Below are 20120 nucleotides of genomic sequence, written 5' to 3'. Positions count from 1 at the left end.
TCAATGTCCGACTGCCTTAGGGACTCCAGCTCCAGATTTGCCCTCAGGGTTTACTCCCGAAGCCTTTCCCATGAGTGGGTATGGCCGCGAGGCAGCGGAGGTTTGAAATCAGAGTTTTCCCTCTCTTAGATGGACTGCCTTCCCAGGCTGACGAGCTCCATCTACCCAAAACTGTAAGCTAACCCCCAGTGTAAATTAGCAGCAAGTGAATCAGGGCTTGATGAGCATGCAAGAGAGAATAATTTACTAGGAAATAGATTATCAAATGGGCTGATAAGATAGCTCTGAGAGCTGGCATAGGCTTGATGGGACAAATAGCCTCCTTCTATGTCATAAGAAAATGGACATGATGAATTCAAACCTATCACTGGCAGTTTCTTGGAGATGAGAGATACTGCAGATGCTGGAAATCTTGAGCAACACACAAAGGGCGGCGGGAGTTCAAGGGTCAGGCAGCATCTGTTGGTTGGTTTACGTTTTGGGCGATACCCTCCATCAGGACCGGAAAGGAAAAGGGGAAATGGCCAGGATAAGAGAAAAGTCAAAGCAATGGATTGAGCAAGAGCTGCCGGGTGATTGGTGGATCCAGAGGAGGAAGGTGATAGACCGGTGGGGGATTGGGAGAGTGGGAACGATGTAAGAAGCTGGGAGGAGATAGGTGGAAGTTACGAAAGGCTGAGAAAGGTGGACTCTCATAGGAGAGGACAGCTGAACATGGAATAAAGAGGAGACAAGGAGGGGAACTTTAGGGAGGAATGTGAGGGTGATGGGTAGATCAAGAGGGCTGGCATAGAAAAAAGGCAGCTGGTGGGATAAGGGAAAAAAAACAGGGGACAGAGAGGAATGGTTACCGTAAGTTAGAGAAACCACCATTGATGCTGTCAGTTTGGAGACTACTGAGGAAGAACATAAAGTGCTCTTCCTCTAATCTATGTCTAAAGGAGGTGGTGGACAGACAGACAAACATACTTTATTGATCCCGTGGGAAATCGGGTTTCGTTACAGTCGCACCAACCAAGAATAGTGACGAAATATAGCAATAGAAAACCATAAATAATTAAATAAAAATAAGTTAATCATGCCAAGTGGAAATAAGTCGAGGACCAGCCGATTGGCTCGGGGTGTCTGACACTCCGAGGGAGGAGTTGTAAAGTTTGATGGCCACAGGCAGGAATGACTTCCTATGACGCTCAGTGTTGCATCTGGGTGGAATGAGTCTCTGGCTGAATGTACTCCTGTGCCTAACCAGTACATTATGGAGTGGATGGGAGTCATTGTCCAAGATGGCATGCAACTTGGACAGCATCCTCTTTTCAGACACCACTGTCAGAGAGTCCAGTTCCACCCCCACAACATCACCAGCCTTACGAATGAGTTTGTTGATTCAGTTGGTGTCTGCTACCCTCAGCCTGCTGCCCCAGCACACAACAGCAAACATGATAGCACTGGCCACCACAGCCTCGTAGAAAATCCTCAGCATCGTCCGGCAGATGTTAAAGGACCTCAGTCTCCTCAGGAAATAGAGACGGCTCTGACCCTTCTTGTAGACAGCCTCAGTGTTCTTTGACCAGTCCAGTTTATTGTCCATTCGTATCCCCAGGTATTTGTAATCCTCCACCATGTCCACACTGACCCCTTGGATGGAAACAGGGGTCACCGGTGCCTTAGACCTCCTCCGGTCCACCACCAGCTCCTTAGTCTTTTTCACATTAAGCGGCAGATGATTCTGCTCGCACCATGTGACAAAGTTTCCCACCGTAGCCCTGTACTCAGCCTCATCTCCCTTGCTGATGCATCCAACTATGGCAGAGTCATCAGAAAACTTCAACGTATCATCAGATATGTTGGCATGGGAATTGGAAGTGAAATTAAATTGGCTGGCCGCCCGGAAATCCTGACTGGAGCAGCAGATGGAGCGAAGATGCTCAAAATCTGCACCAGGTCTTACAAGGGCATGTTTTTGGAATTAGAATTGGCTTTATTATTGTCGCATGTACTAAGATGCGACAAAAAGCTTGTCTTGCACTCCGTTCATATGAATCACATGATTGCATGGTGCAATGCAGAATAATGTGTAGCAGCCGCAGAGAAAGCTTAGTGCAGGGAAGCAATAAAGTGCAAGATCATATCGAGGTGGAGTGTGAGGTCATGCATTTGTCCTATTTTATTCGGGAACCATTCAGTTATCTGATTACAGTGGAATAGCAGCTGTCCTTGAGCCGGGTGGTACATGCTTTCAGTCGTTGGTATCTTCTACCCAATGGAAGAGGGGAGAAGAAAGGATGTCCGGGGTGGGAGGGATCATTGATTAGGCTTGCTGTTTTACAGAAGCAGCAAGAATTATAGACAGAGTCCATAGAGGAGAAGTTGGGTTCGGATGTACTGAGCTGTGTCCACATTGCTCTGCAGTTTCTTGCCATCACACGCAGAGCCGTTGCCGTACCAAGCTGGGGTGCAGCCAGATTGGATGCAATGCATGCACAGAGCAGCAGGAATCCAGGGACTGCTGTCTGCAAACACTTTACCACTCTCCCTTCCCTTCCCACACACCGAACCTTGGCAGCAAGCTGCATTGAAGGATCTGCCAAATGACCAGCGTGGGTCAGACCAGTAACACTGGGAAGGCACTGACAATGCAGATTTATGAAAGGGAAATCATGTTTGACAAATTTGTTGGATTTTTTGTTTGAAGCTGTAACTAGCACCGTTAGCGGGAACCAGTGGATGTTCGAAGCCTTTGATAAGGAGCCAGATAATAGTTCACGCTTTTTGTCACTTCGGCTGTGTACATCCCCTCTGCCATCAGATTTCTGAATGGGCACGGAGCCCATGAACTCCACCTCACAACACACAATTAAAAACTGGAGGAACTCAGCAGACCAGGCGGCATTTCTGGAAAAGAGTAAACAGTCGATGTTTTGGACCAAGACTCTTCATCAGGCCTGCTAAATTCCTTCAGTATTTTGTATATGTGGCTTTGGATTTCCAGCATTTGCTAATTTTCATATGTTTGAAACACTCCCTCACTACTTTTTAATTTTTATTTTTGCACTCCTTATTTAATTTAATTACTCAATATACTGCATATATTTAATGTAATTCACAGTTTTTGTTTCTGTTATTATGTACTGCGTTGTATTGCTGCCACAAAGACAACAGATTTCATGACATATGCCAGTGATATTTACACTACACGCTGCATCCACAAAGCAAACAGCATTATGAAGGACCCCACGCACCCCTCATACAAACTCTTCTCCCTCCTGCTGTCTGGGAAAAGGCACCAAAGCATTCGGGCTTTCATGACCAGACTATGTAACAGTTTCTTCCCCCAAGCTATCAGACTCCTCAATACCCGAAGCCTGGACTGACACCTTGCCCTACTGTCCTGTTTATTATTTATTGTAATGCTTGCACTGTTTTGTGCATTTTATGCAGTCCAGTGTAGGTCTGTAGTCTAGTGTAGCTTTCTCTGTGTTTTTTTTAATTACGTAGTTCAATCTAGTTTTTTGTACTGTGTCATGTAACACCATGGTCCTGAAAAACGTTGTCTCATTTTCACTGTGCACTGTACCAGCAGTTATGGTCGAAATGACAATAAAAGTTGACTTGACTTGACTTGACTTGATATTAAACCTGATTCTGATGTGTACTGCCAAATGAAAGAACATTCTTCTGGACCAAAAAAGATTGGGAATAAAAAAGATTAGGAATCCCTGCTCTGGACCAAAATGGAGTAAGGACAATTAAACAGAATTGGCATGAGTGGCATTCTGGGTAATATTTCCATATGACCATGAGACCATAAGATATAAGGGCAGAATTAGGTCAATTGGCCCATTGAGTCTGCTCCTCCATTTCATCATGGCTTATCCCTTTTCCCTCTCAGCCCATGTCTCCTGTCTTCTCCCTGTATCCCTCCATGCCCTGACTAATGAAGAATCTATCAACCTCTGCCTTCAGTATGCCCAATGATTTGGTCTCCACAGCTGCCTGTGACAACGAATTCCACAGATTCACCACTCTCTGGCTAAAGAGTTGTCCTCATATCTGTTCAAAAAGGACATCCCTCTATTCTGAGGCTGTGTCCTCTGGACTTAGACCTCCCACCGTAGAAAGCATCCACCCTTTCGAGGTCTTTCAACATTTGATAGATTTTAGTGAGGTCTCCCCTCATTCTTCTTAATCCAGTGAATATAGGCCCAGAGCCATCAAATGCTCCTTATATGACAAAAGTGGATTGAAGATTGATTAATGAATACAAAACAGAAGAATAAATGTGACCTTTGTTGATTATGAATGTGTTTATGGAGCACAGGGTGTGTTTATGCTGGGGCCCAAGCTGTTCACAGTGTATATTAAAAATGTAGATAAAGCAATCGTAATACAGTATATCAAAGATGAAATGATGCTGTGTGGGCCTGAGAAGGAGGCACAAAGGTCTCAGAAAGAGATGGGCAGATTAAATGAAAGGGTGAGGAACTGACAGATGAAATATAATGCCGGGCACCTCATTAGAAAGGTGGGGCAATTTTTTAAACATGCGAAATTGCATTTTTGCATTCAGAGGGACTTCGGTAACCTTGTACATGAATTGTTGAAAGGCAACATGCAATGCTGGAGGAGCTTGTGAATTAGGAAGGCAAATACCCTACCCAATTACAGCCATGTGGCCAATTAGCCTACTAACCTGTGCGTGTTTGGAATGTACGAGGAAACTGAAACACCCAGAGAGAATCCATTTGGTCACAGGGAGCCTTAGGTCCCACACCACCAGGTTCAGAAACCCTACAACCATCAGGCTCTTGAACCAGTGAGGATAACTCCACTCACCTCAACTCTAAACAGATTCCACAACTTACAGACTCACTTTCAAGGATTCTACAAATCGTGTTCTCAGTATTTACTTTTTATCTGTAGAATTTGCTTTCTTTTGCACATTGGTTGTTTGTCAGTCTTTATTGGTGTATAGCTTTTCATAAATTCTATCGTCTTTCTTTATTTTCCTGTAAATGACTGCAAGAAAACGAATCTCAAGGTAGTATATCATGTGGCATACACTTTCTTAGAAATTAAATTTACTTTGACAGTGGTGGAATTGAACCTGGATCGCAGGTACTGTAATAGCATTACGCTAACTGCCATGCTACAGTTCTGCCCCTGTGTTCGTCTTTGTCTCCATTGTCCTCCTATGTAGGGAATGATTGAAGAGGTGCAGTGAAGAATCAGCTGTGCGATTCTAGTGATGACAGGTTCATCACAGAAGGAATAGTTGAAGATCAGGCCTTGAGTTTAGTAAAGGAGATGATTTAATTGAAGGCAACAATCCTTTTTTCAGGACTTGGCATGTTTGGCTTTTCACCTGACTTGGGGATTCAGAACAAAGAGTTTCAAACTCAAAATATGAGGTTACACAAGTGAATCTGCAGATGCTGGAAATAAATAAAAAAAACACGAAATGCTGGCAGAACTCAGCAGGCCAGACAGCATCTATGGGAGGAAGTAATAACGACGTTTCGGGCCGAAACCCTTCATCAGGAGTGAAGTAACATGGGATGGTCGAGGGGGGATAAGAAGTGGGGGGAGGGATAAAGTAGAGAGCTGGGAAGTGATAGGCTGGAGGGAAATGGGCTAGGGGAAGGTGGAGAGTTATGGGAAATAAAAGAGAAAGAAAGGTAGGGCTGGGGGGAGAGATTATAGTGAGGGGGGGGGGGGGAAAGAGAGAGAAAGAGAACCAGACTAAAATAATAGATAGGGATGGGGGGCAGGGGTATCAATGGAGGTCAGTGAGTTGGATGTTCATGCCGGCAGGAAGGAGGCTACCTAGGCGGGAGATAAGGTATTGAAATACTTTATCCCTCCCCCCACTTCTTATGCCAGCATTTCGTGTTTTTTTATTCAAAATATGAGGTTGTCCAGTTAGCACGAAGTGAGAGGAGTGTCTTCATCTGCTGGGTGGAGAACCTTGACTGCTTCACCCAAAGGAGCTGTGGAGACTCAGCTGATGATTAGATTCAAGGCTGAGGAAGGCAGAATTTTAAATATTGAGGGTTTTACAGTCAGTGCTGAAAAAGTTCAAAGTAAATTTATTATCAAAGTGCATATTTGTCACTATGTCCAATCCTGAAATTCATTTTTTGTTGTGGGCATACTTACTAAATCCAAGAAACACAATAGAATCTATGAAAAACCGTACCCAACCGTACGGACATACAACTAATGTGCAAAGGACAACACAATGTGTAAATACAAAAGAAAAAAAGAAATAATAGCAATAAATAAATTAGCAATAATAATTGAGAACATGGGATGAAGAGCCCTTGAAAGTGGGTCCATAGGTGGTGGGAAGAGTTCAGTGTTGGTGTAAGTGAAGTTGACTGAAGGTATCCCCACTGGTTCAAGATCCTAATGGCTGAGGGGGTAATAACTATTCCTGAACCTGGTGGCACGAGTCCTGAGGCCTGTGGTGTGGGGGTCCATGATAATGGATGCTGCCTCCCTGCAACAGTGCTCCGTGTGCTCAGTGCTGGGGAGGGCTTCACCAGTGATGGACTGGTCCGTATCCAGTAGGATTTTCTGTTCTGTGGCATTAATGTTTCCATACTGGGCCATGATACAATCAACCAATATGCCCTCCACCACACATGTACAAAGGTGGAGCTGAAGTTAAAAACCAGCCAAAGACTTTTGAATGGCAGAGGTGAAGAAACAGGCCTTTGACCCAACTGACCCATACCAAACACAGCAGACACCGCTGGTCCAAGTTGCCTGCCTTCAACCCATAAACCTCCAAGCCCCACCCCTCAATGTATCTTTCCAAATGTCCCTTAGATATTGCAGTTGTACCTCCCTTAATCATTTCCGCCAGCAGATCTTTCCAGGTACTCACTGCCCTCTGTGTCCGGGAGTTGCCTCTCAGGGCTCTTTTAAAGCTTCTCCCTCTTGTATCTGTGCCTGTTATGATACGACAACCCAACCACACCAGCCTCCAGGGTTTAGGCACTCTAATTCTCCGGAGTATGGATAGCTGGCACGGTCCCTTTAAAGATTCTGGCCCACTCCGCTAACTGGTGGCTTTGATTTTTCACCAGACTTGGATATTTAAAGAGCACCTCAAGTTCAGGGCTCAGTCGTCAGCTCAACTTTGGTTCAGTCTGATATAGCGTTTAGGTTTTCTCTCTCATCTGGATTCTTGACTAGTCTCGTCAGGTTCCCTTCTAGCAGCTTGTCAAGAAAACTGTTCTTGTTTTAGTCTCGAAATTGTGTCTTGATCCTAATCTTGCATACTCCAGCTCCTGGGTCCTTACCATCCTTGCCTAGGCCTTGTCACAGTGTCCGCAACCCTCTGTATTCATACCCCTCATGATTATATAAACTTGGTTGGGGTCACCTCTTATGTTCCGGTGTTACAGGAATTAAAGATTCAGAGTAGTCCATCTTTATAACTCTGGCCCTTTTGGTCCAGGCAACATCCTTGGAAATCTCTCCAGCACCCTCTCCAGCTTGACAACATCTTTCCCATAGGTGCTCTTGGACTCTCTGTGTTCTTCCAGCTCTTTGTGTGTATTGAGGCTCAATAATCTCCTGTTCCTACTTTTTGTGTTCTCTTCTGAAGTGTACGAGGCTGAAGGGTGACCTTAGAGAGGAATATAAAATTATAAGGCTGGTTAGAGTCTTCCCCAAAGGTCATCATCACCATTACATGCCTTGCCATAAAATGTAGGCCATCATAGTCTTGACCATGATTATTCGAGGCAAATCCTTCTACAGAAGTGGTTTGCCATCGCCTTCTTCTGGGCAGTGTCTTTACAAGATGGGTAACCCCCAGCCATTACCAATACTCAGAGACTGTCTGCCTAGTGTCAGTGATCACATAGCCAGGACTTGTGATATGCACCAGCTGCTCATACGACCATCCACCACCTGCTCCCATGGCTTCACATGGCCTTGATCGGGGTGGTGGGGGGGGGGGGGGGCTAAGCAGGCACTACGCCTTGCTCAAGGGTGACCTGTAGATTATCTGAGGGAAGGAGCGCCTTACACCCACTTTAGTAGAGACAGATCTCCACCCCACCACCCAACTAGAGGGTATAGTTTTGAGGTGAGATGGAAAAGGTTTTTAAGGGAGCTGAGGGACAATGTTTTCAGACAGAGTTGTGAGTATATAGAATGAGCTGCCAGGGGAAGTGGTAGAGGCAGGTAAAATTATAATGCTTTGTTATATCAAAATAACTTCATTCATAATAAACCGTGCAATGCCTTTTCATTCTTCATAGTCAATGTGTTAAGTAGTGTTCTACCACATTCCATAAAGCCAACAGGACTGTGGCCGCTCGTGAGGTCACATGGGCTTGTACACTACTGCAATAATTGAGTGGCTTCCTCATGCAATCGGGCCCCTCCCTGGTTCAGTTGCAGGGGAACCTTACGCTGTGGTCCTTCTCCACCAATCCCTTGTGGCACCTGCATCGAGCTTCAGTGCATCCCTCAGCACGTACTCCCGTAGCCTGAGTTGTGCCAGTCTTCAGTGTTCCTCTACAGGCATCTCAATGTGTTTAAAAGACATTTGGATGGATATATAGAAAAGGTTTAGAGCACAGGTTTTATGCTGTGGACCAATGCCATTATGCAAGGGATGCATAGATCTCAGTTTGGAAACCCCTGGTTTAGAGGGATTCGAAGCAAATGGGTCTTGCTCTGAAAGACATCTTGAACTAGTTTGGGCAGAGCTTGCAGTCGGATCGGGACCAGCTGGAAAAAACATGGGCTGAAAAATGGCAGTAGAACCAACCAGGGTAGGACTTGCACAGTGAGCAGTGGGGCACTGAGGAACATGGTAGAACAAAGGGATGTGAGAATACAGGTCCATAATTCATTGAAAGTGGCATCCTCCTTGGAAACTCCATAATAATCAAGTCAAGTCAAGTCAAGTCACTTTTATTGTCATTTCAACCATAACTGCTGGTACAGTACATAGTAAAAATGAGACAACGTTTTTCAGGATCACGGTGTTACATGACACAGTACAAAAACTAGACTGAACTACGTAAGAAAAAAACACAGAAAAAAACTACACTAGACTACAGATCTACTCAGGACTGCATAAAGTGCACAAGACAGTGCAGGCATTACAATAAATAATAAACAAGACAATAGGGCAGTAAGGTGTCAGTCCAGGATCTGGGTATTGAGGAGTCTGATAGCTTGGGGGAAGAAACTGTTACATAGTCTGGTCGTGAGAGCCCGAATGCTTTGGTGGCTTTTCCCAGACGGCAGGAGGGAGAAGAGTTTGTATGAGGGGTGCGTGGGGTCCTTCATAATGCTGTTTGCTTTGCGGATGCAGTGTGTAGTGTAAATGTCCATAATGGCGGGAAGAGAGACCCCGATGATCTTCTCAGCTGACCTCACTATCCGCTGCAGGGTCTTGCGATCCGAGATGGTGCAATTTCTGAACCAGACAGTGATGCAGCTGCTCAGGATGCTCTCAATACAACCCCTGTAGAATGTGATGAGGATGGGGGGGGGGGGAGATGGACTTTCCTCAGCCTTGGCAGAAAGTAGAGACGCTGCTGGGCTTTCTTTGCTATGGAGCTGGTGTTGAGGGACCAGGTGAGATTCTCCGTATCACTGACTGTTCACTGCTTCCCTAACAACAAACCAGTGATTTAAAGGCTCTTCTCAACCACAAAAAGAGAGCCTTCACAGCAGGGGATAAAGAGAAGTTGAAACATGCGCAGAGGGAGCTAAAGGAGAAGATCAAGGTTGCTAAAGAGGAATACAGGAGAGAGCTGGAGAACTAGTTTGGGCAGAGCAGCACATGGGAGGTGTGGAGAGGCATGAAGAACATCACTGGCTTCAATCAGCCTAGATCTAGAGCCTTGGAATGCAGCCATGAATGGACTGAGTTAAACCAAACACAAAGTACACTGCAGGTGCTGTGGTCAAATCAACACGTACAAACAAGCTGGATGAACTCAGCAGGTCGGGCAGCATCCGTTGAAATGAGCAGTCAACGTTTCGGGCTGAGACCCTTTGTCAGGACTTAAACCAATTCTTCGGTAGGTTTAACAATTACTCTCCTGTTCACAACCCGTTCAGCAGTTCCAGGTGCTAAGGCACCCAATGCTCCCTCAGCACCAGTGCCTTCCCTCCTCCCTCCTCCAGTTCAATATGCGGATAAACAACACAGGCTACCAATGTCTACATCCCCTCCTTCCCCAGCACCTACCATCCACACCTCCACATACAAACTGCTATCATCTCGACTTTCACCTCCCCTGACCCCATCTTCCACTAACTCCCCAGGCACTGAGCGGGTGAGAAGGGCTCTGGGGAAACCCAGACATGACAAAGCATTGTGACAGGATGGGGTGAACTCCAAGGTCCTGAAGGAATGTGAGGAGCAGCTGTGTGGGGTTCTCTAGTGCATTTTCGATGCGAGTCTCAGCCTGGAAAGGGTCCCGACTGTGTGGAAAACATCATGTGTGGTCCCAGTACCCAAGAAAGGCCAACCGAAAGTCTTGAATGACTACCGTCCGGTGGCCCTGACCCCACACATCATGAAGACCCTAGAGAGGCTGGTCCTGGCTCACCCCCGACCCCTGGTCAGATCAGCCCTCAATCTCCTGTAGTTTGCCTACCAGGAGCACATTGGAGTGAATGATACTGTCCTCCACCTGCTCTACAGAGCTTACTCCCATTTGGGTAAGTGGGACAGCTCCGTTAGGATTATATTTGTCATGGCCCTGATCATTAATTCCCTATCTTGCTCCTAATTTCCTTTGATTGTGCCACGGTTCTGACCATTAATTTCCCATTTGCTGCTAACTCTCTTTGATGACAGCACACCTGGTTTCCATCAAGACCAGCAGCATAAGAACCCCGGCGTTACAACCACTGGTTGCCAGATCGTTGGTTTTGCCTGCGTGGTGATTAACATTTCCCAACCGTGCGTTGCTCCAGTTTCAATGTTTACCTATGAAGCTCCGTGTCAAGATCCCTCCTGTTTGCTGTTCATTGCAACAATATTTTTTGATTTCTCATGTGCCTTCAATACCATACAGCCCTCATTTGTGGGGGGAAATCTCTATTCAATGCAGGTTGGCACTTCCATTGTATCCTGGATAGTGGACTACCTGACTGGCAGAGCACAGTTTGTGCAGTTTCAGAACTGTGTGTCAGACATGGCTATAAGTTGCATTTAGGCCCCACAGGGAACTGTATTGGTTTCCTTCCCTTATACCCTGTATACCTCGGACTTTAGATACAACGCTGAGTCACGTCATCTGCAGAAATTCTCTGATGACTCAGCAATAGTTGGCAGGATGGAAGGATGAATACTGGACCCTGGTGGAGGACTTTGCCAAATGATGCAAGCTGAATCATCAGCAGCTCAGCATTAGTAAGACAAAGGAGATGGTGATGGACTTTAGGAAGACTATGCCTGCACTGCTCCCTGTTACTATTGATGGTGAGGATGTGGATGTGGTGAGGGCCTACGAGTACCTGGGGATGCACCTGGATGATAGACTTGAGTGGAGCACCAACAGGAGGCTATGTACAAGGGCCAGAGTTGCTCCTACTTCCTGAGGTCTTTTGGAGTATGCAGACCTCTCCTTCACATGTTCTACCAGTCTGTTGTCGCCAGTTCAATCTTTTATGCAGTGGTGTGCTGGGGCAATGACATCAACATGAGTGATGCCAACAGGCTGAATAAACTGATTAGAAAGGAGTTATAGGAGTCAAACTGGAATCACTGGAGGCTATGATAGAACAAAGGACCCTGGCATTTCTGGACAATATTTCTCACCCCTTGCATGCCACCCTGGCTGAACAAAGGAGCACTTATAGCAATGCAGATGACATGACTCAGTGCTGTATCTAAAGTCTGAGGTATACAGGGTAAACAGGAAGGAAACCAGTACAGTCCTATATGGGTGCAAATGCACTGCTCTAAAGAGGGCTATATGAGGCCATTCTTACCCTCGACCTTTAGGCTCGGTAATGAGACAACCTATAACCGGGGAAGTAATGATCCCCCTTCTGTTAGACTGTTTGAGATAACTTTTTTTTATTCTTTCTTACTTCTCTTCTAATATTTGTATATTTGTATATCTGTACACTTGTAATGCTACTGTGACTCTGTAATTTCCTTTGAGATCAATGAAGTATCTACCTATCTATCTAAATTTATTTTTTTGAACTTTGAACAATTCTGGCCACTTGTGTATCCCAAATTTTCACATGTATTCCAATGCTGGCCCAGAGCCAAAAGATTCTTGACCAACCAACTCTAGCTCTTTCCTTTGCATTTGCTGTTAGCTGTGTTGGTATGGTAGATCAGCAGTTGATGTGGTCAGTAAGATCAAGGAAATAGTTATGGACTTCAGGAGGAGGAAGACAAGGGAACACACACCATTCCTCGTGGAGGGGTCAGCAGTGAAGAGGGTGAGCAGTTTCAAGTTCCTGGGTGTCAACATCTCTGAAGCCCAGGGCCCAGCATATTGATGCAATTGTGAAGAAGGCACACCAGTGGTTATATTTCATTAAGGGTTTGAGGAGATTTGGTACATCACCAAAATCTCTAGCAAATTTCTACGGATGTACCGTGGAGAGCATTCTAACTGGTTGCATCATCACCTGGTATGGAGAAGCCATTGCATGAGATCAAAAAAGGTGGCAAACTCAGCTTTGGGCAATGGCCTACCCACCATTAAGTATATATGCCACGAAAAGGAGACATCCATCATTAAGGGCCCCCAGCACCCAGGACATGCTCTGTTGTTATTAGGGGAGGTAAAAGAGCCTGAACATACACTCCCAATGTTTTAGGAACATCTTCTTCCTCTCTGTCATCAGATCTCTAAACTGCCAATGAACCAATTCATGGACATTACCTCATTCCTTTTGGAATAACACACACAAAGTGCTGGAAGAACTCAGCAGCTCAGGCAGTATCAGTGGAAAGGAATTGAAAGTCGACATTTCGGGCTGAGACCCTTCATCAGGAATGAGTGTTGTGCCAAAATGTTGACCGTTTGTTCTCTCCATATTGCGGGTGAAACTCTTAACAATGTTTTTATATGCGCTCAGTGGCCACTTTATTCAGTAGAAGATGTACTTATTAAAGTAGTCACTAGTGTAAGTTTATAGTCTTCTATTGCTGCAGCCCATCCACTTCAAAGTTCGATGTGTTGTGCGTTTAGAGCTGCTCTTCTGCACACCGCTGTGTAACGCATGGTTTTTGAGTTACTGCTGCCTTCCTGTCAGTTTTAACCAGGTTCTGGTGAACTGTCCCAGCCTGAAACGTCGACTGTTTATTCTTTTCCATAGATGCTGCCTGACCTGCTGAGTTCCTCCAGCATTTAGTGTGTGCTGCTCTGGATTTCCAGCATCTGCAGAAACTATTGTGTTTCTTATTATTTTTGCTCTCTTTTTGCACTACATGTTCAATTTACTTTTTAATATGTTTCTTTTTGCAATTTATAGTATTTTTATGTATTGCACTGTACTGTTGAAACATAACAAACTTTGTGACATATGTCAGTGATATTAAAACTTCCTCTGATTATACAGTTTTACAGTAATTCCTATTATTACTGTCTTGGTTACAAATGTTATTCACATTTAGTGGGATGTGTTTAGCAGTAAGAGTTCTCTTTTGCAGTATCTTCCACATCAGGCAGAGCTAAACTATATCCCTGTACAAAAAGGGAAAATAATTAGTCAACCAGGTTTGCCATGTCCCAGGCTTAGCTGGAACTGTCAGTCTTAAATCTTCTAAAATTGCTGTGAGTATTCCTGAGACATCCAAAACTTATACATTCAGAAACTAAAGAATGATATTAGGATCGCTGTAAAACATTTCAACCTTCAGGAATCTTCCCTTCCTCCCACAAACTCATTATATCTGAGCTTGGCAGCATCTTGTTTCCCACTTAAGATGATATCTTCGTGACTTCTCCCATCTGAGGGCCATCTCGCCCTGGGGTGGTTTGTAGGTGGGAGGGTGGCTGTCCTAGGGAGCACAAAGAACTCGTTTGTTCCCCGGCTGTGCAAAAATTAAACTGTTGCAATTCAAACAGTATTCAGATGCTGTGGGGAGCCACTAAGAATAGGAAATACTTTTCAGAAACTTTCCTTTGGCTATGAAGTGTTCAAAACCTTTCCGAGGATGTCTTAAGAATTTCTTAATGGTTTTTTGACCTGTCTGCTTGACTAAATGCTCATTTGATTCTGTCCTAAGGAGAGCTTTTCTGGCAATTAATGTACGAGGGGTGATTGGTACGTCACCAATTGGTACGTCCGTGGCCTGAGGTAGAAGGAGCCAATTTTAGAAAACCTAGCACATTTATTTTTCAACATACTCTCCTCCTACATTTACACACTTATTCCAGCAGAAGGTTAATAATTCATCTCCTTCTACTGTAGGCCACAAACTTATCAATCACCCCGATGAGTTATTAACTTCAAACTTTCTGCATAATCACTCAAAAAGTTGAACTGCATGTGCATGTAATGAGAGCTTTATAACTCATCTCCTTCTACCTTAGGCCATGAACTTATCAATCACCCCTGCTGTGGACACTTTCTGGAGGTCCAAGATCCGTATGCTCCACGACCGCTGGACTAAGTGTGTAAATGTAGGAGGGGACTATGTTGAAAAATAAATGTGCTAGGTTTTCTAAAATTGACTCCTTCTACCTTAGGCCACGGACTTATCAATCACCCTTCGTAAGTAGGCCTGTCGGTACTGCAGGACTCACTTTCAAAGACTCTACAACTCATGATGTCTTCAGGATTATTTATTTATTTAGTTCACATTCAAGTTTAATTGCCATTCAACCAGACACAAGAATACAGCCAATGAGACAGCATCTCTCTGGGACCAAGGTGCAAAATGCATTACGAACAGTCACACACAGTACAGGGTACATATAGCATATGTAACTATGATAGCAGTAAAACATACAGTCATAAAAATCATAATAATAATCTAGCCCAGTTCCTGACTATCATGTCCTGTAGATTGATGGTGCATGGATGTCGACCTGGTGCCATGTCATTCCTGCCTGTGGCCATCAAACTTTACAACTCCTCCTGAGGAGTGTTAAGCACCCTGAGCCAATAGGCTGGTCCTGGACTTATTTCCACTTGGAATAATTTACTTAATATTATTTAATTATTTATGGTTTTATATTGCTATATTTCTTCACTATTCTTGGTTGGTGCGACTGTAACGAAACCCAATTTCCCTCGGGATCAATAAAGTACGTCTGATTCTGATTCCGATGTTTCTGCAAGAACAAGCGTGCAGCAGTTCCTCGTCAAAAATAAATCCATTTTTTTTGTGGCTGCACAGTTTGTCTTCTTTTGCACGTTGGTTGTTTGTCAGTCTTTGTGTGCAATTTTCATTGATTCTATTGTATTTCTTTGTTCTACTGTGATTGCCCACAAGAAAATGAATCTCAGTGTAGTATTTGGTGACACATGCGTACTTGGTTAATAGATTTACTTCAGAAATTCTTGAGCACAGTTTTCAGCTTCCCAGGAGAGAGATTATAAGGACATGAAAATAATTTGTGTGTGTTTTTTCAGCTGCTTTGACCACTTCAATTCATTGGTTTTAGATTTTTTTTCAATGAGGAAAAAGTATTAAGAGGTCAGCAGTTGAAGGTCTGGTAACAAAGATTTCAGGAACATGTCTGACAAAAATTGGCACAATAAGTCACACTGTCAGTCCCTGGAGAGAGGGCAGAAGCCAAGGTAAACTCTGCTTATTCATCCTCATTAATTATTATCCTGGTCGACCCTGTGAAAATTTTAAACACAAGAAATTCTTCAGATGCTGGAAATCCAAAATAACACACATACACAATGCCGGAGGAACTCAGCAGGTCAGGCAGCATCCATAAACAAACTGTCGAGAATTCAGCTGAAACCCTTCTTCAGGACTGGAGAGGAAGGGGGAAGATCAAGTCAAGTCAAGTCAAGTCAAGTCACTGTTATCGTCATTTCAACCATAACTACTGGTACAGTACACAGTAAAAAGGAAACAACGTTCCTCCAGGACCATAGTGCTACATGAAACAACATAACACTACACTAGACTACGTGAAACAACACAAAAATAGACTACGTGAAATAACACAAAGCTACGTTAGACTTCAGATCTACATGGGACTACATAAAGTGCACAAAACAGTGCAAGACAATACAGCAATTAATAAACAAGACAATAGGCACAGTAAAGGGCAAATTACAATATAATAATAAATGATGTAAATATAAATGTAAACAATGTAAGCGATGTTTTAGCAGGAATGGAGAAATAAATGGGCAAAAATTGCAAAGGGAGTGAAGATGCTAGAATAAGAAGGTGGTGGGGAGGGAACTGAGGATAGCTAGATGGTGACAGGTGAAGCCAGGTGGGTACGTGAAGAGGAAAGAATTTGATAGGAGAGGAGAGTGGAATGTAGGAGAAAGGAGGTGAGGTCCCAAGGGAAGTGAGAAGAGGTAAGAGGCCAGAGTAGGGATCAGAAGAAGAGTGGAGGGTGAGGGAAAAATATTATTAGTGGAAGGATAAATTGATATTCATGCCATCAGGTTGGAGGCTATTCAGATGGAATATAAGGTATTGCTCCTCCATCCTTAGAATGGCCTCATTGTGGCACAAGAGGAGGCCATGGACTGACATGTCGGAATGGGAATTGGAATTGGAATTAAAATGTTGGGCAAGTGGGAAGTTCCACTTTTGGAGGATGGACCGGAATGAAGCAGTCCCCTAGTGAAAAAGGCATTGGTTAGACAGCAGTTTTGGGCCCCTTAATCATAGAACAGAGACAAGGAGGAATTTCTTTAGAGAGGCTGATGGCTGCAGAGTTCCCTCTAAGCTGCGTGGATGCATGGCCATGCAGTAAATGCTCCCATGCACATGGCCTCTGTTGCTGCACAGCTGGCATTGGACGCAGCTAGAAAAAGCTTATGAAGCGTGAACGATTTTCTTTGTTGTACTGCATTTCGTTATATCCTTCAATTAATACATAAAATCAAAAAGTAAGCTATTTTCCAATTTGCTTTCTGAATATTCATAGTCTGCTATTACAAAAAAAAATCACTTACGGTACTGCACAGTTTCCAGGCCGTGTAAAAATTTCCTGTTCAGGGCAATGGTTGGTCTGTGAAGCTGTAAGAAAGAAAATAGAGAGTATGTTGGACATCTGTGGAGGCCCGAAACGTAGTCTGTTCATTTCCCTCCAGAGATGCCGTCTGACCTGCTGAGTTCCTCCGGCATTTTGTGTGTGTTACTCAAGAATTCCAACATCTGCAACATCTCTGGTTAATTCACTGTGATTCATGAGGTTGGGAAGCCTTCATAAACGCACACTCTTTTCTCTCCTTTTCCAGGCAGAGGTGATGATGAAAATGTGGCTGCTGTTCCTTGCAACCACCCAGGCTCTGTTTCTCACCGGCTCGGGCGGACAAGCTCAGAAAGGTAATGCAGGCTGCTTCGTCATTGCCAAAAGACTTAAAATCGAGATAAGTGATCATTTCGTGGAAGAGTTTGACTGTCAGTGACAAACGCAGATGAGATTAACAGGGCAATGGTTCTGCAAAACAGCTCAAACGTGAAACTTTGCACAGCACTTGGAGCACGTGAGAGAACTAGAATATAAAAGCAAGAATGTAATGCTGAGGCTTTATAAGGCACTTGGTCAGAGTGCATATGGAGTATTGTGAGCACCTACGACAAGATAAAGCTAATTTTCAATCTTCTTTCATCTTCAATTGGCACATGTACATTGAAACATTGAAACATACAATGAATTGTGTTGTTTGTATGAACAACCAACGCAGACTGAGATGTGCTGGGGACAGCTTATGAGCCACACTTCCAGCACCAACATAGCATACCCACAACTCTCTAACCCCAACCCGTGCATCTTTGGAATGTGGGAAGAATGCAGGGCTAGAGGAAACCCACATGGACACAGGGAGGACACAGAAACTGCTTACAGACTGTGACAAGAATTGAATTCCAATCATACAACTCATGCTAATTGCTATGCTGCCATGCAAAGGATGTGCTGGCATTGGAGATTCCAGAGGAGGTTTACAAGAATGATACTGGCAACGAAAGGGTTAATGTATGAGGAACGTGTCATGACTCTGGAGTTTGGAGGAATGGTGGGGAGGAAATCTCATTGAAACCTATCAAATACTGAAAGGCCTAGATGGTGTAGATGTGGAGAGGATATTTACAATAGTGGGCACAACTTCAGGATAGAAGGATGACCCTTTAGAACAGAGATGAGGAGGAATTTCCTTAGCCAGAGGGTGGTGAATCTGTGGAATTCATTGCCACAGATGGCTGTGGAGACCCAGTCATTGGGTATATTTAAAGCTGAGGTCAATATTTTCTTGATTTGTGAGGGTGTCAAAGGTTATGGGGAGAAGACAAGAGAATGTTGAGTGAAAATAAATCAGCCTTGATGGAATGGTGGAACAGACTCGATGGGCTGAATGGACTAATTCTGCTCCGCTTATGGTCTTATGGCTTAGTTGTGCACACAGCAAATGACAGGCACACACTCACATATTCATACAGTGTACCTACCTGTGAGATTGTTTTAGGTTCTGTCTGCAACAAAGGGTCACAGAGATGCGTAGAGTGGAGACAAGACAGAAATTTACTTCGAACTTTGTATCAGACACAGTCCAGATGAAGGGTCTCAGCCCAAAGCATCAACTATGTATTCCCCTCCATAGCTGCTGCCTGACCTGCTGAGTTCCTCCAGCATTTTGTATGTGCTTCCTATATTGAATAATGTCTGCTCTTCTGAATGGTTTGATTTAGCTGGAAATAGCTTTAGATTGATCTGAAGTTCTGAAAATAGCTGTATCCTTTTGCACTGTTCTTTGATCTCTGTGTTTGTCAATTGCAAGGGCCCCAGGCTCCAGAATACCCTCTCCTACATCTTGACAACTTATCCTTATACTTCTGCTTGAATCTTCCCTCTATGATCAAAGTTTTGTTCCCTATTACTGTACATACAGTATACTTGGGGTAGATACAACACAGCATAAAAGACCTTCTAAGACCTTTCCACCAATTATGAGGCACAGGATGGCACGGCAGCGTAGTAGTTACTGTTATGCTATTACGGCGCCAGATGTAAGATCAAAGTTCAAAAAAGTTCAAAGTAAACTTATCATCAAAGTACATATATGTCGCCATATACCTGAGATTCATTTTCCTATGGGCATTCACAGCTGCATGATCGGGCTTCAATACCCGCTGTTCTCTGTAAGAAGTTTACTGCCCCCTCCCCCCATAACCACATGGGTTTCCTCCCAAATTCCAAGGACGTAAGAGTTAGGGTTAGTGAGTTGTGGCCATGTTCTATTAGTGCCGGAAACTTCCCCAGCACAATCCTCACTGATTTGATTTGATGCAAAACGTCACATTTCACTTTGTTTTGATGTACTTGTGGCAAATACAACTAATCTTTTAAATCTCAGCTGTTCCTGAACCTGGTGGCGTGGGACTTCAGGCTTCTGTACCCCCTGCCCGATGGTAGCTGTGAGAAGATGATATGATGGAGATGGTGGGAGACGTTGATGGACGCTCACCAAAGAGGTCATCATCTACAGGCTCCACTCCATTCTGATTTGGAAATACACTCAGTGGCCACTTTATTAATTACTTCCTGTACCCAATAAAGTGGCCAGTGAGTATATATTCATGGTCTTCTGCTGCTGTAGCCAGTCTACTTCAAGGTTTGACATGTCGTGCATTCCAAGATGTTCTTCTGCACATCACCATTGTAATGTGTGGATAGTTGAGTTACTGTCGTCTTCCTGTCTGCATGAACCAGTATGGCCATTCTCTCTCATTAAGAAGGCATTTTCACCCACTGAATTGCCTCTGACTGGATGTTATTTTGGTTTTTTGCACCATTCTCTGTAAACTGTAAAGCAGGGGTTCCCAGGCTGGCATTTATAGTACTAGTCCATGGCATTAAAAAGGTTAGGAACCCCTGCTCTAGAGAATGTTGTGTGTGACAATCCCAGGAAATCAGCAGTTTCTGAGATTATCAACCACCCCATCTGGCATGGAC

The 20120-nt window shown here is 44.1% G+C and overlaps 1 protein-coding gene across 1 annotated transcript in view; it reads left to right on the top strand.

Annotated features, from left to right (window-relative positions):
* The window catches only part of col7a1 (collagen, type VII, alpha 1), a 325194-nt gene that overhangs the window by 23330 nt on the left and 281744 nt on the right, over window positions 1–20120 (top strand). The window contains exon 2 of the mRNA XM_073072948.1: window positions 17407–17494. Within this exon, the coding sequence (XP_072929049.1) occupies window positions 17416–17494 (79 nt within the window). The 5' untranslated portion in view covers window positions 17407–17415. The remainder of the gene's footprint in view (window positions 1–17406; window positions 17495–20120) is intronic.

Source organism: Hemitrygon akajei, chromosome 19 (genome assembly GCF_048418815.1).
Source record: "Hemitrygon akajei chromosome 19, sHemAka1.3, whole genome shotgun sequence".
NCBI classification, from domain to species: domain Eukaryota; kingdom Metazoa; phylum Chordata; class Chondrichthyes; order Myliobatiformes; family Dasyatidae; genus Hemitrygon; species Hemitrygon akajei.
The sequence above is the reverse complement of the archived record's forward strand: the minus strand, read 5'-3'. Positions and strand labels throughout refer to the sequence as shown.